Source organism: Scyliorhinus torazame, chromosome 7 (assembly GCF_047496885.1).
Source record: "Scyliorhinus torazame isolate Kashiwa2021f chromosome 7, sScyTor2.1, whole genome shotgun sequence".
Lineage (NCBI taxonomy): Eukaryota > Metazoa > Chordata > Chondrichthyes > Carcharhiniformes > Scyliorhinidae > Scyliorhinus > Scyliorhinus torazame.
The window spans coordinates 226,812,962-226,839,451 of record NC_092713.1 but is presented as its reverse complement, the minus strand read 5'-3'; the positions used below and the strand labels follow the sequence as shown (position 1 = coordinate 226,839,451).

Here is a 26,490-nt window from a genome sequence, read left to right as displayed (position 1 = left end):
GTAGATTAGAGAGAATGTTGATATCATATAGGATCAAATTTCATGAATCAAGCAAAACGTCAGAAGACAAATTCAATATTTCCAGAGGCATTGATTGAAAGGCACAAGCTTTGTAAAAACAATCTCAGCACACTTCTCGCCTTGAGATAAGGATCTGAATTTTCATTAAGATGAAGAGGGTCTCTGGCTTAGTCAAAGTGGTGCTGGAGACCCAAATCTGGAAGTCCTGCCCTGAACCCGACATCTACTATTTTCACCAATAGGGGCACAGGGACGGGTTATAGTTTGCATATCCATAATTCAAGCAGGCAGCTGCTTTTGTAAAGGTGCAGCTGCCGTCAAATGCATCCAATTTTCATAACTGGGTTGTCCAAAACACAACTGGTGGATTTTAATCTTTACGAAGTAGGCCTGAAGCTCCCAGATTTCTTTGGAGGGATATGGTACCCTTTTGGATATGTCCAGGCATATCTTTGGGAGAGGCCAGATGTCCTTTTGGGAGAGGTCAAGCACCCTTGGGACTGTTGAAAATAGACATAGCTGTGCGCAAAATGTGGATAAACTCATTGGAACTGCCAAACTGTCAAGGAGGCTGTCAGCTTCATTAGAACTATCGAACATTCAAGGCATTTGGAACTGTCAAACTCATTGGAACTGTCAAGCTGTCAAAGATTTTGAATCTCCTGGCCTTTAAATGTTTTAAAAAATATCTCTGGAGTAAATACAGCACGCTGGCACAGTGGTTAGCGCTGCTGCATCACGGCGCCGAGGTCCCAGGTTCGATCCCGGCTCTGGGTCACTCTCCGTGTGACGTGTGGAGTTTGCACACTCCGTGTTTGCGTGGGTTTCATCCCCACAACCCAAAGATGTGCAGGGTAAGTGGATTGGCCCCACTAAGTTGCCCCTTAATTGAGGCAGCAATACTAACCACTGCGCCACTGTGCTGCCCTGGACAGCCTTCTTCGAGGCGATATCCAAGGTTGTGAGGGTGAAGGTGAAGCCATGCCCGATAGTGGCAATCTTCGGGGTATAGGAGCAGCCAGAACTACACATGAGGAAGGGGGCTAATGCCCTGGCTTTCGCTTCCCTAATCGCACGCCGGAGAATCCTGCTTGGCTGCCGATCAGCAGCACCATCCACATCTGAAAACTGGCTGGCAGACCTGGCAAAATTTCTCTACCTGAAGATCAAGTACACCATCCGAGGGCCAGACGAGGGCTTCCGCAAAGCATGGGGGCTATTCGTCAGCCATTTTCAAGACCTGTTCAAAGTTCATAGTGATTAGGAAGAAAGGGGGGAGGGAGGACCGATGAGGGCAGACAAGAGCGCACAAAGCAGAGAGGAACAAGGGAGAGGGGGGGGAGGCAAAGAAGGAACCCAGGGGAGTATCAGGGAGAGATATGGAAAAAGAGTAAGGGGGGGGGCAGGGAGAGACCCCACCCCCAGAAAACCCACAAGGGTAACGGCAGGAATCGCATAAGGAAGGAAAGGAATATAGCAATACGACATCCAGGGTGAAAGGTGGTGCCAGGAGGGAGCCCAACTATCAACGGGGGAGGAGGGCGGAGCAGGAGGGGAGGGCTGAGAGAAGGGGTATATGTAAAATTGTCCATAAGAAACTTCACACTCTGTAAATATGTGCTTTATATGTCATATTGTCAAACTGTTAAAATTGGAAAATGGCAATAAAAATATATTTTTTTAAAGAAAGCCTTTGAATGAATGAAGAAATGAATGAAGTCGCTTATTGTCACAAGGAGGCTTCAAAAGAAGTTACTGTGAAAAGCCCCTAGTCGCCACATTCTGGCACCTGTTTGGGGAGGCTGGTATGGGAATTGAACCATGCTGCTAGTCTGCTTTGGTCTGCTTTCAAAGCCAGCAATTTAGCCCTGTGCTAAACCAGCCCCTTTGATGTGGGGCTATGAGTTCAGATGCCTGTTTTTATAAGAGTTTAGGCACTTGAATTAAATGTTTGTTTCTATGAGTGATTGAACACTTGATGGAATGTAAATGTAGTGAATGGGTTTGCATAAAAGACACATTTGTTTTATTTAATCTCAGCATGAGTCCTAAGGTCTTCCCATGGTAGATACTGAGGAGTTGGCATTGGGGTATAAGGGAAAATGGTGGTGGGTGTACGTATGGATTGGGCATGATTTGAAACTCAGTTCGAATATGAGTTATAAAGTATAATAATAATAATCGCTTATTGTCACAAGTAGGCTTCAATGAAGTTACTGTGAAAAGCCCCTAGTCACCACATTCTGGCACCTGTTCAGGGAGCTTGTACGGGAAGGCATCGGGAGGTGGGTCGCGGGTATTGGGTTGACATGGAAATAAATACCTGTTGTTTAGAAAAGACCTACTTGGAGGAATCTCCTGATTGAAGGATACAATTATTCAAAGACACCCAACGGAAAGAGGAGACGCGGAAAGGAAATACCAGCGATGTAGAGTCCAAGGACCAACCCAACTTCCCCGAAATACCTACCAAACATGCAGGCAAAGATGTGGCTCTAGGATGGGCTCATCAGCCTCGCAAGGACCCACAGAACCTATGACAAGTGACACAGAGTTTCTTAGGTGGACAACCATACTCATTAGCGAGTGATCGCCAAAGAAGAAAAATATCATGAGGTCAGCAGCTGAGTGGCCCTGGCAGAATTCAAACTGAGCATCAGTGAGCAGGTTCCTGCTGTGTTAGTGCCATTTGATAGCACTGTCCATGACACCTTCCATTATTTTGTTGATTATCAAGAGTAAACTGGTGTTAATTAGCCTGGTGGATTTTCCCTGCTTTTTGTGGATAATCAACACCTGGGTAATTTTCAATATTGTCAAGTAAATGCCAGTGTTGTAACTGCACTGGAACAGCCTGGCTAGGGGCACAGCTACTACTGGAGTAGAGATCAACAGTCCTACTGCGGCCCAGAATATTGTCAGGGCTCATAGCCTTTGCAGTATCCAGTGCCTTCAGCCAGTTCTCAAATTCGCTGAGGGCTGTTATCTGCGATGCTGGTGACATCATAAAGAGGCTGAACTGTATCAGCCACTGGGAACTGCTGGCTGAATATTGTAGCAAATGCCTCAGCCTTATCTTTTACACTGATGTGCTGCCCCCCCACCCCCCCCCCCCTATCATTGAGGGTGGGGATATTTGTTGGGCCTGCTGCTCCCATGTTTACAAATGCACCACCATTCACAATTGGATGTGGCAGGACTGCAGAGCTTTGATCTGATCCGTTGGCTGTGCGATCATTTCGAATGAATGGCAGTACACAAACCAAGCTTCAAAGAAACTAGTTTGTGTTCGTGCTGATTACTTTGATACCAGAGTAATTGAATCTGTACACAGGATACACGCAGCTGTGTTGGCAATATCTGGGAACAGGGATATTCACTGATGGGATTTTAGTGTGCAAATTGAAAGCTTTTATGTCATTTGGTTTTTATTATTAATGAGATTTTTATTGCATGTATGTCTCACATCACTTCCTACGATGAGTTGAAAGGTATGCTAGTTAAGCACAGCACTAAAGGCTACTGAAAGGAGATGATATTAGAAGTATAAGTGCACGGCTGCCTCTCCGCACTGAGGACCCGGTTTCGATCCAGTCCCCGGGTCACTGTCCAACGGGAAGTTTGCACATTCTCCCCGTGTCAGCGTGGGTCTCACTCCCACAACCCAAAGATGTGCAGGGTAGGTGAATTGGCCACACTAACTTGCCCTTTAATTGGAAAAAGAAAGAATTGGGTACTGTAAATTTCTGAAAAAAGAAGTATAAGTATTTGGAAGCAGTAGTTTTTCTCATTGGCGGAAGTTCTTCAGGAACTCATTGTAAAAAAAAAAACAACATATAATTCATCATCTCTGAATGCATAATGTGGCTGGAATTTCCAAGGAGCCAGTCTAGATGTGCTGAGAGCTAACTTGGTTTTTTTTGGTACCTGGGAAAGATGAGGCAATTATGATTTTTATGTCGATAGGTGATGGAATTTTTTCAATGTGCATGTTGATATGTAGATTGACAGATGTTTTATGATATTTTGATGAATGGAATATTAATCTGACAGATTGAACAATGAGGGACAAAAAGCAAGCTAATAGCATAAACACATCTCTCGCAGAAATCGCTAAGACTACGTTTTTCTCTCCTTACGTTCAGAATATGGCAAAGTTCTGTTTGTGTCTACCTTTTCATTCTGGACACTATAACACGACATTTAGACCATCCATATAAACAGTCTTGAGTGAGGATTTTTTCATTTCAATTAGATTTCTTCACTTCACAGATCATTGTGGATATTAAGATCATTTGGAGGACCTTGGTACACTTATCCAAAAGTATTCTTCAGCTTCTCTCTTATAATATCCTGTTACAATATTTCTTACATGATCCCAAGGCTTTCGCCTGTACTGCTGAATCCAGAAGTCTATTCCACAGATTGACCACTCTGAATGAAGAAGCATTTCATTAGGAGGAACTTCTTCACCCAAAGGGTTGTGAATCTATGGAATTCCTTGCCCAGTGAAGCAGTAGAGGCTCCTTCATTAAATGTTTTTAAGATGAGACTTCCGGTTGCGGCTATGCGGAGCTAAGCCGCATGATTCGGCAGCTCCCGCTACCACGGACTTTCAGGCTCGCTAGAGGAGCCCCAATGGAACCTTTTTTTGACGCAACCTGTGGGGAAGGGAAGAGAGAGGTCCCCCTCCAACTTCTATGAAACGGACCAGAAGTGCAATGGCCAAAGGAGCGGCACTGGAGCAACGGGAGAAGCGAGGGAAAGAAAACAAAATGGCGGCGGCCAGGGAAAAAGGGGAGCTGCAGGAGTTCATCAAGCGCTGCTTCGAGGAGCAGCGCGAGGAGATGCGCAAGGAGATGTTGGCGCCTATGCTTTCGGCAATTGAAGGACTCGGGATCACCCAGAAGGCCCACGAAGTTAAGATCCAGGAAAAGAGTCAGTCAGAACGAGGACGTGCTCGTGGGCCTGGTGGTGAGAGTGGAGCAGAACGAGGCGCTACATAAGAGGTGGGCGGGAAGACTCGAAGACCTGGAGAACAGGTTGAGGAGAAAGAATCTGCGGATCCTGGGTCTCCCTGAGGGAGTGGAGGGGGCCGATGCCGGGGCATACGCGAGCACGATGCTCGAGGCGATGATGGGCACGAAGGCCCCTTCGAGGCCGCTGGAGTTGGACGGGGCACATCGGGTGCTGGCGAGGAAGCCCCAGGCAAATGAGCCGCCAAGGGCGATGGTGGTGAGGTTTCACCGGTTCACGGACAGAGAGTGGGTCCTGAGATGGGCCAAGAAGGAGCGGAGCAGTAAGTGGGATAATGCAGAGATCCGAATATACCCGGACTGGAGCACGGAGGTTGCAAAGCGGAGAACGGGTTTCAACCGGGCAAAAGCGGCGTTGTACCGGAAAGAAGTGAAATTCGGAATGCTGCAGCCAGCGCGACTGTGGGTCACATACAAGGGCCAACACTATTACTTTGAAACGCCTGAAGAGGCGTGGACCTTTGTACAAGCCGAAAAGTTGGACTCTAACTGAGGGTTTGTGAGGGTGGGGGGGATGTTTTGGGGTTTGATGTGTGATGGTTGTTGTATATAGGGGGTCAATCACGCGCAGGAAATGTTACATGGGCTGGGGGAGAGAGACAAGGCCGTGACAGGAGCTGCGCCAGAGGGGGCGGAGCGGGATCTGGAAAGCGCGGGTTTTTTTCCCACGCGCGGGAAGAAAGGCGGGAAGAGGAACGAAGAAATGCACATTGATTGGGAGACTCCCACACGGGCAGGTCAATGGGATGGCGGGGGAAGCCGGGGTCAGCAGGCGTCAGCTGACTTACGGGAGTAACATGGGGGGAGCAAAGAAGCTAGACTGGTCTAGCGGGGGGGGGGGAGGGGGGGAAGGGGGGGGAATAAGGGTTGCTGCTGCACTGGCTGAAAGGGAATGGGGCACAGAAGAGGTGGTCGGGACGGGGGTCCCCCATCTGGGGGACTGGAGGGTGAGGGAGGCGTGGACACGGGACTGGCCCAGAAAAGGAGATGGCTAGTCGGCGGGGGGGGGGGGTTGTTGGTAAACGTATACTCCCCGAACTGGGATGATGCAGGATTCATGAAGCGCATGTTGGGGCGCATTCCGGACCTGGAGATAGGAGGCTTGATAATGGGGGGGACTTCAATACAGTGTTGGATCCAGCACTGGACCGCTCCAAATCAAGGACTGGAAAGAGGCCGGCGGCGGCCAAGGTACTTAGGGGGTTTATGGATCAGTTGGGGGGAGTGGACCCATGGCGATTTGCAAGGCCGCAGGCCAGGGAATTTTCTTTCTTCTCCCATGTACACAAAGCCTACTCCCGGATAGATTTCTTTGTTCTGGGTAGGGCGCTCATCCCGAGGGTGGAGGGGACGGAGTATTCGGCCATAGCCGTTTCGGACCATGCCCCATACTGGGTGGAACTGGAGCTGGGAGAGGAGAGGGACCAACGCCCGTTGTGGCGGCTGGATGTAGGACTGCTGGCGGACGAGGTGGTGTGTGGGAAGGTGAGGGGGTGTATCGAAAGGTAGTTGGAGGCCAACGACAACGGGGAGGTGCGGGTGGGGGTGGTATGGGAGGCGTTGAAGGCGGTGATCAGGGGAGAGCTAATCTCCATTAGGGCTCATAGGGAGAAGACAGAGGGTATGGAAAGGGAGAAGTTAGTGGGGGAGATTTTGAGAGTGGGCAGGAGATACGCAGAGGCCCCGGAGGAAAGATTACTTGGGGAAAGACGACGGCTCCAGATGGAGTTTGACCTGTTGACCACAGGGAAGGTGGAGGCACAGTGGAGGAAAGCGCAGGGGGCGACCTACGAGTATGGGGAAAAGACTAGTCGGATGCTGGCACACCAGCTCCGTAAGAGGATGGCAGCGAGGGAAATAGGGGGAGTCAAAGGTGGAAGGGGAGCCACGGTTCAGAGTGCGACGAAAATAAACGAGGTATTTAAGGCCTTTTATGAAGAGCTGTACAGATCCCAGTCCCCAGCGGGGAAAGAGGGGATGAGACGATTCCTAGACCAACTGAGATTCCCGAGGGTGGAGGAGCAAGTGGTGGCTGGTTTGGGGGCACCAATTGGGTTGGAGGAGCTGAGCAAGGGTTTGGGGAGTATGCAGGCGGGGAAGGCCCCGGGACCGGACGGATTCCCGGTGGAGTTCTACAGGAAGTACGTAGACCTGTTGGCCCCGCCACTGGTGAGGACCTTTAATGAGGCAAGAGAGGAGGGGACCCTGCCCCCGACAATGTCGGAAGCGACAATTTCTTTGATCCCAAAGCGGGACAAGGACCCACTGCAATGTGGATCGTACAGGCCGATCTCGCTCCTCAATGTGGATGCAAAGTTGCTGGCAAAAGTGCTGGCCACGAGGATCGAGGACTGTGTCCCGGGGGTGATCCATGAAGACCAGACGGGATTCGTAAAGGGCAGGCAATTAAACACTAACGTGCGGCGGCTCTTAAACGTGATGATGATGCCATCGGAGGAGGGAGAGGCGGAGATACTGGCAGCTATGGACGCGGAGAAGGCTTTTGACCGAGTAGAGTGGGAGTACCTCTGGGAGGTGCTGCGTAGGTTTGGGTTCGGGGGAGGGTTTATCAGTTGGGTTAAGCTCCTTTACAGAGCCCCGATGGCGAGTGTAGTGACGAACCGGCGGAGGTCGGAGTACTTTCGACTGTACCGAGGGACGAGGCAGGGGTGCCCCCCTGTCCCCCCTGTTGTTCGCATTGGCGATCAAACCATTGGCCATGTCATTGAGGGAGTCTAATAAATGGAGGGGGGTGGTCCGAGGGGGAGAAGAGCATCGGGTGTCGCTATATGCGGATGACCTGTTGCTGTACGTGGCGGATCTATTGGAGGGGATGGTGGAGGTCATGCAGACTCTAAGGGAGTTTGGGGAGTTTTCGGGCTATAAGCTCAATGTCGGGAAGAGTGAGCTCTTTGTAGTACAGGCGGGGGACCAAGAAAGAGGGATAGGGGACCTACCGCTGAGGAGGGCGGAGGGGAGCTTTCGGGATCTGGGGATCCAGATAGCCAGGAGTTGGGGGACCCTACATAAACTGAATCTGACGAGGTTGGTGGAGCAAATGGAGGAGGATTTCAAAAGATGGGACATGTTACCGCTCTCGCTGGCGGGTAGAGTGCAGTCGGTCAAAATGGTGGTCCTTCCGAGGTTTCTGTTTGTGTTTCAGTGCCTTCCCATCGTGATCACTAAGGCCTTTTTTAAGAGAGTAGGCAGGAGTATTATGGGGTTTGTGTGGGCGAATAAGACCCCGAGAGTAAGGAGAGGGTTCCTGGAACGCAGTAGGGACCGAGGAGGGTTGGCGCTGCCAAACCTGGAGATCTACTACTGGGCAGCAAATGTGGTGATGATCCGCAAGTGGGTTATGGAGGGAGAGGGGGTGGCATGGAAGAGGATGGAGATGGCGTCCTGTAAAGGAACGAGCCTGGGGGCGTTGGTGACGGCAACGCTGTGCTCTTGCCGACAAAGTATACCACGAGCCCGGTGGTGGCGGCAACGCTAAGGATCTGGGGCCAGTGGAGACAGCACAGGGGTGCAATGGGAGCATCGGTATGGTCCCCAATCAGGGGTAACCACCGGTTTGTCCCGGGGAAGATGGACGGGGGTTCCAGAGCTGGCATCGGGCGAGGATTGGAAGAATGGGGGACCTGTTCATCGACGGGACGTTTGCGAGCCTAGGGGCACTGGAGGAGAAGTTCGAGTTACCCCCGGGAAATGCCTTTAGATATATGCAGGTGAGGGCTTTTGTGAGGCGACAGGTGAGGGAATTCCCGTTGCTCCCGGCACAAGAAGTTCAAGATAGGGTGATCTCGGGTGTATGGGTCGGGGAGGGCAAGGTGTCAGAAATACACCAGGAGTTGAAAGAAGATGGGGAAGCGCTTGTAGAAGACTTGAAGGGTAAATGGGAGGAGGAGCTGAGGGAGGAGATCGAGGAAGGTCTGTGGGCTGATGCCCTAGGTAGGGTTAATTTCTCCTCCTCGTGTGCCAGGCTCGGCCTGATACAATTTAAGGGGTTCACAGAGCGCACTTGACAGGGGCGAGGTTGAGTAGGTTCTTTGGGGTGGAGGACAGATATGGAAGGTGCTCAGGGAGCCCGGCGAACCATGTCCATATGTTTTGGTCATGCCCGGCAATGGAGGGGTTCTGGAGAGGAGTGGCGGGAGCAATATCTCAGGTGGTGAAAGTCCGGGTCAAGCCAAGCTGGGGGCTAGCAATATTTGGAGTAGTGGACGAACCGGGAGTGCAGGAGGCGAAAGAGGCCGGCATTCTGGCCTTTGCGTCCCTAGTAGCCCGGCGAAGGATCTTGCTAGTGTGGAAGGAGGTGAAGCCCCCCAGCGTGGAGGCCTGGATAAATGATATGGCTGGGTTTATAAAGTTGGAGAGGATTAAGTTCGCCTTGAGAGGGTCTGCGCAGGGGTTCTACAGGCGGTGGCAACCGTTCCTAGACTATCTCGCGAGCGTTAGAGGAAGGTCAGTCAGCACCATGGGGGGGGGGTGGGGGTGGCGGGGTACTGCCTGGGAGGGTGGATGAGCAAGAGATAACATGAACGGTTGGGGAAACTGGCACGTATGGGAGAGGGCCAGTGTACAAAGCTGTGTAAATATATCATTTTGCCATGTATATATCTTGCTCTGCGCGATTTCTCGGGTTTTTTTGTTACGGGGCGGGGGGGGGGGGGGGGGGGGGGTGGTTATTGTTTGTAAGGGAGAAAAATTGTGTTAGAAAACTTTAATAAATATATATATATTTTTTTTTTATGTTTTTAAGATAAAGATAGATAGTTTTTTGAAGAATAAAGGGATTAAGGGTTATGGTGTTCGGGCCGGAAAGTGGAGCTGAGTCCACAAAAGATCAGCCATGATCTCATTGAATGGTGGAGCAGGCTCGAGGGGCCAGATGGCCTACTCCTGCTCCTAGTTCTTATGTCCTTATGTTATTTCTTGATATTGCTACCAACATTGTGAGAAAATGAAGTTAGGTCTTTTAAAAGAAAGGGAAGACAAATTAAATTTCCTTCTAGTTATCAGACGGTTAAGAAACATTGAAATAAGTCGTATATATGTGGCACAGGATACCTAAGACAGGGAAGAAAATGTAGACAACACAGCCATAATAAAGTATTACAAAAAATAATGCTACTACCAACAATGAATTATCAATGAACATTGTGAAGAGAACAGACTATATGAAGGGGTAGGTTATAACACTTATTTACATTCTGAACAATGGCAGCACTTGGGAATCAATCATCACCTCATTCATGATAATAAACCTCTTACTTCATGTTCCTGTGACACTCCCTCTGTAAAGAATATGCAACTAACACGAATTACTAAGCTAAACCACTTTCTGAACACATTTGTGCTATTATCACAGCAGTTAAAGTATGACTTTTTCTTGTGTAAATGCAGATTGTGAACTACGTGACCTTAAAGATATGCAGGAGGAGTATAAGGATGGAAACCAGATTAATATGCCATTACCAGAAACTCCTCATTCCAAATTGGTGAGTGTTGAGTACCTGGACTCTTTGTTTATTTTGTATAAAAACATCAGTGTAGCAAAGGGGAGTAGTCATGATTTTATTTCTGACAAATCAAACCAATAATAGCTCGAATCATTGATATGTTGACTGTAACAAACCCTTGTGCTTAATCAAAAAATGTGTTCAATGAATAAGTAGAATTTGGTATGATTTTAAATTTTTTTGTTAATTGTGGCATTTTTTGAAGGGGGGCAATATAACTGATTGAATATTGAGATCATTGGATTGTACTGAAGAATCAATTTTCCCCACTGTTGAGTAGTCTTCACAGTTAAAATCTTCATACAAGTCAACCTACAAAATAAAACCCCTGAATAGCTGACAATTCGGGGAAAGAAGCTTGGAATAAAGCCCTTAAAAGCAAGGCAAAGACGACAAGGACACCAAATAGATTAAGGACTTATGTTGAGCTTTGGATTTGGTTGTTGTTCATTATGTCAACCACCTGATATAATTGGCAGCTGGTGTTGGCCAGATTTGGCCAAGACTTGATGTACTTTTGGATGAAACATTTAACCAAAGCCATGTCTGCCTTCTCGGGTGAATGTAAACGATCCCATGATGCTATTCAATGAAAAGCAGGAAAGTTCTTCCTGTTGTCTTGGTCAATATTTATCCCATGTCAGCTGTGGCTCAATTTGTAGCACCTTCATCTCTGAATCACAAGGGTCTGTGTTTAAGTGCCACTCCAGAACTCGAGCGCGAAAATTAAGGCTGACACTCCAGCACTGCACTGAGGGACCGTTGCACCTTCAGAGACCTTTTCAATTAAGTATTAAAGTGAGGCCCTATTTGCCTGCTAGGGTGGGTGTAAAAATCCCAAGACACTGGAGGTATCCCTTGCGTCCTGGCCAATATTTATCCCTCAGTTTCGAAAGAAATTGATTTTCTGGTCATTATCACAATCGTTAGCTGGTGCACGATAACAGTGACTACATCTCAAAAAATACTTCATTCACTTCAAATATTTTAAGACATCTGGCAGTGTTAGAAATGTAATGCAAATGCAAGTCTTCCTTTTTTTCTCCGCAGACGTCAGTAAAACAGGTGAGCCAGTTGTTACCACCGTTAGTGAAACCTTTCTGTGCACAGATACAGTAATCATAGAAATAAAAGCACTGAGATTCTGATTTATAAAACAAGTTTTTCTCTTATTCAGGGAATATCTGATACACCACCCCCGCTCCCCACAACGCCACCACCTGAAGGTTATTATGAAGAAGCTGTTCCATTAAGCCCAGGAAAAGTTCCCGAATACATCACCTCTCGCAGTAGGTATCCTGTTCATATGAGGAGGCAGCACCTGAACCTTCTATCTTTTATTTTAAAGTGACAGAGCTGTTGTTTTCTTACCAAATAATTGAAATAGTAAGCCAGAAATGCTGGATTCAAAAAGGATTATTCTGCTGGTTCATCGGTTTCCTTTCATCTGATAAGCCTCCCTTGAACGAATGAGTGTGTGCTTTACCTCTGGCTGGAAGTGCAGTTAAATTGAAGTCTGTGCAGGTAGCATGTTAATCATATTGTTGGGCTAATAATCCAGAGGTTTAGAATAATGATCCAGGAACACGTGTTCAAATTTCACCACGGCAGTTGAGGAATTGGAATTCAGCTGATTAAATAATATCCAGGAATTAAAAAGCTACATCAGTAAAAGTGACCACAAAATGACAAAATTGTCATTAAAAACCCACCTGATTCACTCATGTCTTTCAGTGAAGGAAATTTGACATCCTTACCCAGTTAGGTGTCTATGTGGCTCACTGCAATGTAGTTGACTCTTAACTCTGAAATGGCCTAGCAAGGTACAGAGTTGTAGTTAAGTAAGGTGGCTCACCATCACCTACCTGAGGGCAGTTAGGGATCAACAATAAATGCTGACCTTGCCATTGATGCCCACATCACATGAATGAAGAGAAAAAGAGACACAGGCCTGAATTTTTCACAATATTTTCTTCTGAGCTGGAAGAGTGTAAAAGACGTTGGGAATGTGTCCCAACGTCATTGCATACTCATCGACAATTGCTGAGCTAGTTAAGGCCATTAAGAGTACAATCAACTCTAATTTCACGTTGCCCCCGTGCGTTTGTAGGTCAGTGCATGGGCAGACAGCCATCCCATTTTTTTCATTTTTCTCATCCAAGGGCAGGATAAAAGTGAGCTGGAGCTTTGGCTCTTATTAAGGGTTCAGGTGAAGTTTGCCGTTGTTTTAGTCTTGAAGTATTAGACCCTTTCCTGTGTTTTCTTGAAGCATTTGCTTTGCTAGCATTTATCTGAGGACTTTTTTCAATCAATGCTGCCAAAGCATTTCAGCCCAGTGCAGCCTTCAGTGCACAGGACAGTGCCATCTGCATTTCTGCAGATGGGATTGTCTACTCCGCTGAGGACACTTCCTCTGAGGAGGAAAAGAGGCGCTGAATGCAAAAGAGGACAGGCGTGTTGTCGTGGGTCCTGCCCCTTTCATTATTTTTCCAAAGATTTTGGCGGGAAAAGGCAGCTGGCAGGCTGCCCTCTGCTTTCTCCCTTTGGGGGACCAAGTCCCCACGCCTACCGGAAAACGGGCAAGAATCACTCCAGACTTTTTCCTCGCAAATACGGGGTGATTCCCCATTCTCCAGGGGGCTAGCAGGCCTCCGGCATGCAAACCGCAGCTCTGGCTGCCGTTGGGGCCCTGCTGGACAGGCCGCGCATGCGCACGGCGGCTGCAAGCGGGTCCGCGCATGTACACAGCAACCCAGCTTGGCACAGGCGTTGCTGACATGGCGGAGCCACACAGTGGACCCGCGCGGAGGAAGATAGGTTGCTCCCGGATTGCGTCGTCCAGCCGATCGGTGGCCCCCGATCGCGAGCCTGCCCGTCGTCGAGGCCCCCCCGGTGTCCGATCCCCACCCCTCCACCATAAAGACCACATCAGCCGCAACTCCGAGTTCCCGTGGGTGGAACCACATTAGAACCACGCCAGCGGAACTCGGCAGCCACTCGGCCCGTCAAGTGCGGAGAATCGCCGCGGGGGGGACCTTTTCCAACGGCCCCCGACTAGCGGCACGTCGATCGCGCGCGCACGAATGGCGGCATTCTCAGGTTGTTGGAGAATCGCGTGCCGGCGTGGGAGCCTATTTTGTGTAATTCTCCTCCCCTGTGCCGAGCGTGATTTCAGCGTGGAGGGTCGGAGAATCCTGCCCCAGGTTTCCGTTTCGAAAAACTTCTTGTAAATCTCGCCAATATGACGTTAGGTTGGCAAGGCGGGAGATCCCAATGACAATACAGCGGGGAAGCCCGTTCATTAGGTAATAATGCATTTAAATGAAAGGCCAAGAATCTCGTTATGTCACCGGCAGGGGATTGGGGAGAATCGGGAAATGAGATCTCGCCGACAAGATTCTTGTTTACCGATTCTCACAATATTTGGTGCCCACGTCACTGTTTGCACCCGCAACGAACATGGGCACAAAATCGCAGCCAACACTTTTGGAATAAAAAATCATAAAATCTGCCCTGTGAGACTGTAAATTGTTACCCATCCCACTCGTGGTATTTGTTTGAGAATGATTCAAACAATTGTACATGGCCCAAAGTCAGGAGTGATGAATGGTTGTTTTATAACGGTTAATTTTCTGTATTATTTATGTTGAAATCTTTTAATCAAGTTTATATACTTGACCACAAATGAAGGTCAAAATCTTACTGATTCATCAACTGCCATCATGCAGTGGTTCAGTCTGGTCTGCCTCCAGGTTATAAAGCAGACAGACAGCTGAAACTTGAATCCAGAAGGCTTGCTGAACAAGTCCCAGGTCAGTAAGATACAAATGCGGGAACAACCAAGCTCCTCTTCAATGTGGGCTTGCATCTCTTCAACTTTTAAATATTTATGCAGTTAATAAAATATTGCAATGTAAGCAATGTCCTAATTAAACCAGAGAATACCACTTTCTCAGGACCCCATTTCGCAGCTCCAGTAGCCTGCAATCTGTGTTTGATTAAAACTCTTCTGCAAAGAGTTTGCTTTCACATTGATGTCCCTGGTCATCAAAATAATCTTGTACTAAACAGATGGCCATTTTTTAAATTAGCACTATAATCTGGATTCCACACAGCAGATTGAATTGTTGTTTATCAGGTTGTGGAATGAAGCAGTGGATTTAATGTCATCAAATAAGATTATAAATTTAGTAAGACTCCTGAAATATTCTCTGAAGCTTTGCTGCTTCTCTCTGCAGCTGAGATAGGTCCTATCCCATAAATTAACAACTAAGACATTGCACATTTCCACTCCCAAGGATTGTAATGACACTGAAGTGAATTTTGCTTCAATTTTGTAAGTATGTGAAAGCGAAATGTGTTCATTGCATTTGAATGCCTGAAATACTAACTCCTTATTCAGTACAATTTTGACTCTAATGTCGATATATGATGATATTTAGCATCAAAAATAAAGTAATTGCCTGGAATATCTGCAGGAATTCTCCAGTAGGAGATTGACAGAACCCTGGGCCGGGCCGGACAATCCCCGCGACCGGCGCGAATCACGCCACGCCGCCGGGATGTGATTCTCCGCAGAGATTCTCGGCCCGGGATGGGACGAGCAGCCATAGCAAAAAACCTGAGTCCTGCCAGTGCCGTTCTAATCTGCTCTCAGCCGGCAGGACCTCGCCGTGGACGGGTGCGGGCGTGGCCTGTTGGGGGAGGGGGGATCGATCCCAGGGAGTGCCTCCGTTGTGGCATGGCCTGATCAGGGCCCACCGATAGGCGGGCCGGCCTCTCGGGCTGGGGGCCTCCTTTCTTCCGCGCTGGACAGGGGGGGTCCAGAGACCGCAGTGGAGTGGCTAGAGGATTGAAAGATTGGGGCGGCATTTTAAAATGGCGTTCTAATCTCTTCCTGCACTGAAGTGCAGGAAGTGACATAGTGCGGCTTCTGTCGGGCGTGTCCGACCTAGGCAAAAAGGAAAATAACGTCCCGTTTGATAGCACTGCAGGCTCTGAGAAACTCCCCACTATTCATGACAAAATGGGAATCGCTTTTTTCAAGAGATTGAAAGATTGATTGTGCATTTCCTGCCTTCGCTCATTGTTTTCACAGGCCTCAAAACTGTCGAGATTCTTCCATCCCTCAGTCTTCACTTACTCCTATAAGTTTTGTAAACCTCACCTTTTGGTCACCAACAAGCACTCAGCTTCTCTCTTATCATTTTAACTTTGGTCATATCCTGCTCTATTTACCTTTGCCCTTTACCTCGGCTGGTGAATTAAAAACAAGACAAATTGTTTCCACCTTTTGCTGCAGTTGGTTTCTAACCAAACTGAGTGCAAATCTTTTAGAAACCAACTCAAAACACAGGGAAAAAAAATCAGAGGCTGTATTCTCCATTGGGGGTCCTCCGTTTTGCCGGCAGCGCACTCACACCCGCGAATTTACAGATGGCATGGGGGTGCCCACAATGGTAAACCATTGTGAATGGTAAACCGGCTGGCTGCCGGGACGGAGAATCCCGTTGCCGGCGGGTGCGCACCGCTAGAAAACGGGTTCAGCGGGATGGATAATATCTGGTTGGACCAATGATATTCACAGAAAAATACTGAGGGCCAAGTGGGATATTGGTAGATTGTAATCGAGCCGCAAGAAGGGGAAGTAGCCAAGGGCCATGTAATTTAACCAGTGGGTTCGACTGATGAGAGTAAATCACATGAACAATTTGGTTTGATTTTCAATGGACAGTGATGCACGATCAACTGAACAAAGACTAGAGTTGGATACATCTGAGGCTTTATTGTTCTAAGATGTATGGCCTCCCACAGCAGCTGGTGAAATGGCTGCTGAATGGAGGACACGCATATTTATACTCTGCCTACTGGGCGGAGCCAGCGAACCTGCGAACCTGTAGCACAGGTCCTACCTTACATCACCTAATAAAGGTGTAACAGTGGTTGACCAAATTCACCCCCTGTTAAAATTGAGTCCAGCGGGGATGGTGGAGAACTATATACAGCAATGAATCTATATTTACAGTATTTGAGCAGAAGAAAAAAGTCTTTTGAAGTCCGGCGGACAAGTTAGAGGTTTAACCGGTCTGGTGCCTTGATGTTCCGCTGGGAGCGACTAATGGTGGCGGCGATGTCGATGCTGGCCTGATGTTCAGTGACTCCGGGAGCTTCCCAAAATCCTCTTCATCCTCGGGCATGGGCAGGGGAAAGACGAATGGTCCTGGTGGGGTTAATGCTGGGAGTGCCGGGGGAGGGGAGGGTGGCGCCGGGCCGGAGGGGTGTGTGCATGTGGAACCTGCTGGTGCCAGGTCCCTGAGGGAGACAGTATCGTGGCGGCCGTCGGTGTACGCCACGTAGGCACACTGGGGGTTTGCATGGAGCAAACGGGTCCGCCTTGTGGAGTCGGACGTGCCTACGGAGCAGGACTGGTCCTGGAGCTGCGAGCCAAGTCAGGAGCGACACCCCGGATGTGGACCTCCTGGGGAAGGCAAAAAGACATTCATGGGGTGTGTTGTTAGTGGCGGTGCACAGCAGTGACCGAATGGAGTGGAGTGCATCAGGGAGGACCTCTTGCCAGCAAGAGGCTGGGAGGCTCCTGGACAGTAGGGCCAGTTTTACGGCCCTCCATACCGTCCCGTTCTCCCTCTCTACCTGCCCGTTTCCCCGGGGGTTATAGCTGGTCGTCCTGCTGGAGGCGATACCCCTGCTGAGCAGGAACGGACGCAGCTCATCGCTCATGAATGAGGATCCTCTGTCACTGTGGAAGTAGGCGGGGAAACCGACCAGAGCGAAGATAGTGTTTAGGGCTTTGATAACGGTGGCAGACGTCATATCGGGGCATGGGTCGGCGAAGGGGAATCTGGAGTACTCATCGACCACACTGATGAAACACGTGTTTCGGTTGGTGGAGGGGAGGGGCCCTTTCAAATCCATCCTGAGGCGTTCAAAGGGGCGGGAGGTCTTCATCAGGCACGCACGGTCCGGCCGGTAGAAGTGCGGCTTGCACTCCGCACAGACCTGGCAGTCCCTGGTGATTGTCCGTACTTCCTCGACGGAGTAGGGCAGATGGCGAGCCTTGACAAAATGGTACAACCATGTGACTCCCGGTGACAAAGGCTGTCATGCAGGGCCCGGAGTCGGTCTACTTGTGCACTGGCACATGTACCTCGGGATAGGGCATCTGGGGGCTCGTTGAGTTTGCCGGGGCGATACAAAATCTCGTAATTATAGGCGGAGAGCTCGATTCTCCACCGCAAGATTTTATCGTTTTTGATCTTGCCCCACTGTGTGTTATTGAACATGAAGGCTACCGATCGTTGGTCAGTGAGGAGGGTGAATCTCCTGCCGGCCAGGTAATGCCTCCAATGCCGCACAGACTCAACAATAGCTTGGGCCTCTTTTTCGACGGATGAGTGACGAATTTCTGAGGCATGAAGTGTGCGGGAGAAGACTGCCACGGGTCAGCCTGCCTGATTGAGGGTGGCGGCTAGGGCGAAGTCCGATGCGTCGCTCTCTACTTGAAAGGGCAGTGTCTCGTCTACTGCGTGCATCCCGGCCTTGGCAATATCGGCTCTGATACTGGCGAAGGCCTGTTGTACCACGGCCGCCAGGGGAAAGTGTGTGGACTCTATGAGTGGGCGGGCCTTGTCCGCATAGTTTGGGATCCACTGGGCGTGGTATGAGACGAACCCCAGGCAGTGTTTGAGGGCCTTGGGGCAGTGGGGAAGGGGGAGCTTCATGAGGGGGCGCATGCGGTCGGGATCAGGCCCCAGAACCCCGTTCTGGACCACATAGCCAAGTATGGCTAAGCGGGTCGTGCTAAACATGCACTTCTCCTTGTAGGTGAGGTTGACGAGAGTGGCGGTGTGGAGAAATTTGGCAAGGTTGGCATCGTGGTCCTGCTGGTCATGGCCGCTGATGGTAACGTTGTCTAGATACGGGAAGGTGGTCCGCAAACCATGCCGGACGACCATTCGGTTCATCTCCCTTTGGAAGACTGAGACCCCGTTAGTGACGCCAAAGGGAACCCTGAGGAAGTGATAGAGACGACCGTCCGCCTCAAAAGCAGTGTATGGATGGTCTGATTTACGAATGTGGAGTTGGTGGTAGGCGAATTTGAGATATACCGTTGAGAAGACCCGGTACTGTGCAATCTGATTGACCATAACAGATATGCGTGGGAGGTGGTACGCGTTGAGCTGCATGTACCGATTGATGGTCTGGCTGTAGTCCACGACCATTCTTGGTTTCTCCCCAGTTTTAACGACTTCCACTTGGGCTCTCCAGGGGCTGTTGCTGGCCTCGTTGATGCCTTCCTGAAGCAGCCGCTGGACCTCGGACGTAATGAAGGTCCTGTCCTGGGTGCTGTACCGTCTGCTCTGGCGACGGGTTTGCAATCCGGGGTTAGACTTGCGAAGAGAGAAGCCGGATCGACATTTAGGGTCGCAAGGCCGCACACAGTGAGGGGTGGTAGGAGCCCGCCGAATTTGAGGGTTAGGCTCTGGAGATTGCACTGGAAGTCCAGGCCGAGTAGTAGAGCAGTGCAGAGGTGAGGGAGGATGTAGAGGCGAAAGCCGCTGAATTCCACGCCCTGGGCCGTGAGTGTGACCGTACAGTACCCCTGATCGCGAAGGAATGGGATCCGGAGGCCAGGGAGATTCTTTGATTGGCGGGGTGTACCGCGAGGGAGCAGCGCCTTATAGTATCCGGGTGTATGAAGATTTCGGTGCTCCCGGAGTCCAGCAAGCAAGAGGTCACGTGGCCGTTGATTTTCACGCTGGTCGATGCGGTGGGCAGGTTGTGCAGACAAGACTGGTCGATCGTCAGTGAGACAAGTCGTGGTCGGTCGTCGCTGGCGTCAGATGATGGGGAGCCTGGGGGGCCCAGGTCCTGGAATGCTGTCGGTGTCCATGCCCCGTGGGGGAGACAAGATGGCGGTGCCCGAAGATCCTGTCGGGGACAAAATGGCAGCGCCATGGGCCACACGTTGCGGGGGTTGGACAAGATGGCGGCACCCACTGGCCGCGCGTGGCCCCGGGAGGTGAAGATGCCGGCGCCCACTGGCGTGGTCCGGGGAGACGAAGATGGTGGCGCCCATTGTGTGTAGACTAGGGGGGTGGGTGCGTTAGCGGTGACTGTGCGGGCCTGGCACACTGCAACAAAGTGCCCCTTTTTGCCGCAAGCTTTGCAAAGGGCCACGCGGGCCGGGCAGCGTTGGCAAGGGTGTTTCTGCTGGCCGCAGAAGTAATATCGGGGACCCCCGGGGTGCGCGGGCTGGTGCATGGCGCAAGCGTACTGGCTGAGAAAGGCCCCCGCTGGGGCGGCCGTCTGTGGGGTTCATGATGCGTAGGAGGGGTGGGCCGCGCGGCTGGGGGGGTAGGTCTGAATGTTGCGTGAGGCGACCGTCATAGAAAGTGCTCGCTTCTTTGTCTCAGCTAGGTCGAGCGTGGCCCCTTCTCACAGTCTTTGGCGTATGAGGTCCGACCCAATCCCCGAAACGAACGCATCCCGCATAAGGAGGTTCGAATGTTCTGTGGCCATAACGGCCTGACAGTCACAGTCCCGGATGAGTGGGATTAGGGCCCACCAGCAGTCTTCTATGGACTCACCAGGGAGTTGAGAGCGAGTGGCGAGTGCATGTCTGGCGAAGAGCGTGTTCGTCGTCTGTGCGTAGTTTTCTTTGAGAAGCGCCATGGCGTCGGCGTAGTTCGGGGCATCCTGGATCAGCGGAAACACTTTGGAGCTCAACCTTGAGTATAGGATCTGTATCTTCTGAGCCTCCGGAACAGGGGTGGTCGCTGAGTTGATATATGCCTCGAAGCAAGCTAGCCAGTGATTAAAGTCCTTTTTGGCGTCGCTTGATTGCGGATCCAGCTACAGGCGATTTGGCTTGATATGGAGGTCCATCTTTTAGAAAATCTTAGAGCAATAAATTGATGCACAATCAATTGAACAATGACTAGAGTTGGATACAACTGAGGCTTTATTGCTCTAAGATGTGTGGCCTCCTACCGCAGCTGGCGAAATGGCTGCTGAATGGAGGACACGCATATTTATACTCCGCCTACTGGGCGGAGCCAGCAGGCAGGGCCTACCGGCGAACCTGTAGTACAGGTCCTACCTTACATCACCTAATAAAGGTGTAACAGTGGTTTACCACAGATAGTATGGCTGGGTTCTTACATGTCTTGCCATGTGCTAGACTAGTCATCAAGCAGCTACAGTCAGGCTATTCTAGGTTGCTACTTACATCCAATGCTGAGGGAGTGCTGCACTGTCAGAAGTGTTACTTTGCAATTGAATTAATCAATACCATCCCCCCATGAAATCTGTTTCATAGATTGGCCATTCCCTCATTTGTTTTCACTGATTAGTTTTGAATTTGCCTGCTTTCAAGCAAGGCCATCTCACCTTATTCTGGACAAGCTGAAATAGCTTGTAATGGCCTACCTTACCTAGGTGCATACTGATGGGTACAGGTTTTTGCCTGGATTAATTAACTTCAGTGACACCGCAGCCCCCACAAGATGTTTGAGTCTTAATGCTGTTGTTCTTTCTATTCAAGCCATGAAAAGTAGACGAAAAACAAAATGTACTCAAATTGAACTTTTTCAGGTAAAGTTGCAAATTTCTTTTGGGTGAGCAATTATCTTGATGTCTCTAGTATTGCCAACAAAGAGACCACACAATACTGACTGGAATTTTTTTGAAAATATCTAAGCCTTTCATGGCCCGTTAATCATGATTGCTGTACAATCCCTAATTTTTTACCGATGGATAATATGATTTATGGTGTTGTTTCGGTGATTAATTCCACTGAGTCGTTTTTAATCTGATGCCTAAGGATCGAAGTGTTACAAATTATTATTTGGGCAAGGCCATTGCGCCAGCATACCTCTGACCTACTTTGTCCCCCTCTATTTTATTTACACATTCCAAACCTGTGACTTCTACCACCAAGAAGGACAAGGGAAGCAGATGCATGGGAACACGACCACCAGCAAGTTCCCCTCCATGTCATACACCACCCTGATTTGGAACACATCGACATTCCTTCACTGACACTGGGTCAAAATCCTAGAACTCCCTTCCTAACAGCACTGTGGGTGCAGCATTTCAAGAAGGCAGTTCACAATCACCATCTCAAGGGAAATTAGGGATGGGTAATAAATCCTGGCCTAGTCAGCCACACCCACAACCCATGAACGACTAAAAAGAAATGAAGTGTATCTGCTTCAATATCCTTACCAAGGGAAAAGTCTGTATTGTGATATTCTTGAAGATTTATTAGCTATCCAATCAGATCTTTCCCGCGTACTTTGACTGCCGCTATATTGTTCTTTCTAGACAATGATGGACAGAACTGTAATATCAGCTAACTCAGGCTGGGGCACAAAGATATTCACTAACTTCAGATGATTTATATTTCTTTCAACTTAAATCCCATTGCATCCAGCTTTGCCAGCTTAACATCTGAGGAAATACTAGATAATTTTTTATAAAAACAAGAATAAATGAATGAGTCGGTCATGGTTTAATGCGTTTCTTGTTTGTAGTGACAGCTTTTTAAGTTTGGTATGCTGCATGCTATTTTGTAAAGGAATGGGATTGTTTAAGAATCACAAAGGAAGCTTAGCCTTGTGGCTTTTGATGAATGTGTTGAAGTCGGAGAACAAAGCATGACATTTTTCATTTATATTGCACTTGTGGAGGTGGGGGATGGAAGGAATAAGAAATCTTGCCTCATATGTATTTTGATCTGAAAATGCTGCAACTATCCTCAAGTGGTTTCTCAGTGGGTCGGCATCAAAATTGCCCCCCACCATCTGCAAATTCTTCCACCCTTCTTATATCATTCTTGCCTGTCTTAAAAATATTGCATCTGTTTTATATTTTCCATGTTTAATCAATAACCAATACTGAAAATGGTAAGCTCCTAACAATTAGCCTTAAAAGGATAATGTGCAGTAATCACATGATATGTAACTAAGGTGCGAGTCTAACAGCAGGTTACCATGACAACAGTATTCTTGCTGTATTTCGGCTTTGTCCTGCACTGTGTTTCCATTGGTATAATGTGGCAAGCTGGAAACAGGGATAAACAAGCAATGTTCCCTGTGAGCTGCACAACCACACAGCAATACAAAGATCCCGATGCAGGTCGCATACAAGTCGGACCCTATGGTGATTGTCCCTTTAAGAGCAACACAGCAGAGTAAGGGCCACATGATCTGTGTGACCATTCGGGGCTCAGTGTGGAATCACCCCATTGTTCGGGAAGTTCCAAGGCAGAGATAAAAGCAATTTTCTGTGGATGCTGGAATCTGAAACAAAAACAGAAAATACTGGACAATCTAAGCAGGTCTGACAGCATCTGTGGCGAGAGAGGGGAGCTAACGTTTCGAGTCTGGATGACTTTTGACAAGATTTTTGTCCTAGGCAGAGATGTTTTGTAAGCAAGCTACAGCTTGTATAGCTACATTGCTATACAATTCTTATTAAAAAATTACTTTTCCCTTCATTAATGAAGCCTGTGAAGTGCATGTTTATAGACCCTTTAAGTTATTGTGCACAACCATGCAAAAGAAATTAAAGAGTCCACACATTTCAATAAATGACCTGCACACTTTAAGAAAAAAATTATAGGAATGTTTCTTGCAAGTTCTAGTAATGGAATGCGATGAGAATGGTTCTGAAATGCAGCGCTGGTGAGCTATGTAGGAAAAACAACCCTTTCACAAACAAATCTAGTGAGGTATGAACAGTGCCTTGGGAGATCCTGGGCGATTTTCTCCATTCCCGTCGGCGATCGGGCGGAGAATCCCTTTAGACGGCGAAATTGGCAGCTGCGGACTGTGTCCAGTGCCGCCACAGTTGGGTGGGAACCCTGCTACTAGCCAGGAGGGGGCTTCCGCGAGTGCTGGTGGGGGTTGGCTGGGGAGTGGCCAGGGTGTGGCGAGGAGGTGGTCAGGGGGACACTATCTGGCAAGTCGGGTCCATGCATGGCTGACGCCACGTTTTACGGTGCGACCGCTGCAGGTCGTCACCATGTGCATGCGCACCACGGACCTGGCCATTCTCTGGCCGTTTATTTTGTGGAGCCTGGGAGTTTATGCGGCGCGGCTGCTAGCCCCTCCGGTCGCAGGATCGGTGAGGAAGCGTCGCCGATTATTTTCCATGTAAAACGCTATAGATCCTCCGCACTTAGCCTCAGAAACGTGAATCCAACCCCCTATTATCCACCTTCACCACCCACCCAATCATCTCTTCTGTTTAAGCTCGGAAGTTGCATCTTGTTTCATTAATCGCTAACCAGGATTCTGCAGTAAAATGAGGTGCGAATCGACTCCTATATCCATTATTCACTGAGTCCTCACTTTACATTATCCAAATACCTGACAGTTGTAAACTGGGCACACCTTATTTAAAGTCAGGCAACTATCATATAGCCAAACAAAAACATGGGATTAGGCGCAATAAGGTTTTACAAATTAGAACCATTGATGGCACCAAAAAAGACAATTCCTTAAAACTTATCAGATCTAATATGTCCTTTACATTATAAATTGGGTACAAATGTTACCAAGGAAGCAATTCTGATGACTTAAAAATGTTTTTAGAAAAGGTTGCAATGGAGCCACAATGAGCAGTTACACATTTGAATCCCAGTCTGTGCTGCATTAGCAGATCTCAGCTGGGGAAAGCACACTTGGCCTTGGCCTTCCTGAGCAAGGAAGACAAAAGCTCCCTTGATTGCCACCCAATGATTTACTAATGGAAAGCGTGTGTCTGTCAATATCAGTTAAAGAAAGAATGGGCTCAGCAGTGATGTCCCCATGGGCGAATAGCTCACAAATCTGAGCTGGTGGGCTGGTTCAGCACACAGCTAAAATCGCTGGCTTTGAAAGCAGACCAAGACAGGCCAGCAGCATGGTTCAATTCCCGTACCAGGCGCCGGAATGTGGCGACTAGGGGCTTTTCACAGTAACTTCATTGAAGCCTACTTGTGACAATAAGCGATTTTCATTTCATTTCATTTTCATAATGAATGCAGAATCAGTTTTTGGGCATGTGAGGAGAATGTGCCCAGCACCTGTGGAAGCGCATGCTGTAAAGAGAGGGAGACTGGGAGAACAATGGCAAAGAATATAATTCTGAGAGGTTTTCTTTAAAAAACAATGTTGAGGGGATCAGTAAAATATAAAGATATTGAATAAATTCTCCATAGCTGTGTTCTGAAATAAAGATAATGATCAAATTTCAAACCTAAGCAAACTGATCAGAAAATAAAGGTCTTTGGAAAAGAGAAAATAATAAAATAATTATCAGGTGTTAAGATAATCCTCAAGGAAAAAAGTGACGAACAATAATGCTGCATTATTATTTTCGGAACTGCATAAATAAAAGGATGAAATGAGGACTGTCAGAGATGGGAACATATTTAAAAGAGTGTACAGCATGAAAATAGAACTTTGCACTAGCCAAACATTATTGGGGAGCAAGATGGTCAACTTTTATTTAGTCCACAAGGCCCTCAAAATCTATTTAAAAAATATAAGTAACTCAGTAGAATTGTTTGAGGGGGAAATCATGGATTTTTATATTGCTGTTCGGGGGACCTTGCTTTGCACAGTTTGGCTCTCATGTTTTCTACATTGTAATAGTTTCCCCACTTCAACAGTACTTCATTGGCTGCATATGGGACATTCTGAAATTGTGAAAGCTGCTGTATAAAAGCAAGTCTTTCTTTTTTTTGTATGCCATTTTTAGTTGATTGACATGATCAGCACTGTTTCAAGTTTATTTTAAAAGGTATTTTTCTAATATACATTAATAGGTTTTCCCTTTTTTTTTCTCAGACAGTTCCAGTCCACCAAACTCTATCGAGGATGGCTATTATGAAGATGCTGACAATAATTACCCACTTACAAGGATCATTGGAGAACATAAGCATTCATGTAGCTACATAATATTTCATTCTTATACTGTCCACGTACATAAATAATCTTCAGTATAAGTAATTATGCTTGTAAGGCAGTACATGGTATGTTGTAACTCGCATCCGAAGCTTCAGAAGGAACTCATGGCATTGGGGTTTTAGAAATCGTGGGCAGGAAGCCCCAACTCCATTTACAATGGATTCAATATTGGGAGACCACTATAATTCAGATATGAGAGAAATATAGATAGACACCATTTTGGCCATTGCAAATGCCTTAACCCAGTGTGAGATTCACGTACTGATGGAAGAGATCGAAATGCTTTTAATGGGCGCACAAGGTCTGTAAAACTGTCACAATCTGTAGTTTTTTTTAAATATCCTGCTCTTTAAACATAAAAAGAACAGGCTGCAGCTGTCACTGATAGTTAAATAAAAACCTCTGCTAGCCTTCTTTGATTGACAGACCATCTGCTGCAGGTTAGAAAAATCTGTAGCATCTGAATGTGCAGTTTCAATAGATTTCTTTATTCATATTCTCCCAAGTGCTATAACTATATCATTATGAATGCTTGGCTGACAAAAGAGACAAATATCTCACCAAGCGGTTCTGAGTTGACAGTTTGGTAGTTTAAAGAGGCTGTTCTAGAATTAGCTGTCTTTGTAGTGTCTGAATAGAAGATTGTCTGTTTTCTAAGAGATTAAGCACTTGAGATTCAAAAGCATGAAATGGGTTTCATGAATGAGAGATTTAATTTTCTCCATCATGTGCTTCTGAGTGAGAGCTCTTCCACAATGTTACAAGCTTTCTTTCAGGTTTGCATAGCCCCTGAGATCTGTCCATGGTGGATGATGGCTATGGGGTTGGAATGGAGGTCATGGGCCATGGGTGTGAGTGGGGAGCTGAATTAACATGGAGAGTATGAAGGACCATGGCGTGGAGAAGGTGGGAGGAGCTGGGGGAGACCTAGTT

The 26,490-nt window shown here is 48.1% G+C and overlaps 1 protein-coding gene across 3 annotated transcripts in view; it reads left to right on the top strand.

The window, feature by feature from the left end:
* The window catches only part of LOC140426872 (actin filament-associated protein 1-like 1), a 280,476-nt gene that overhangs the window by 145,301 nt on the left and 108,685 nt on the right, over positions 1-26,490 (top strand). For all 3 annotated transcript variants that reach the window (XM_072512117.1, XM_072512116.1, XM_072512115.1), the window contains 3 exons: positions 10,464-10,558; positions 11,757-11,868; positions 25,438-25,536. In XM_072512117.1, the coding sequence (XP_072368218.1) occupies positions 10,464-10,558; positions 11,757-11,868; positions 25,438-25,536 (306 nt within the window). The remainder of the gene's footprint in view (positions 1-10,463; positions 10,559-11,756; positions 11,869-25,437; positions 25,537-26,490) is intronic.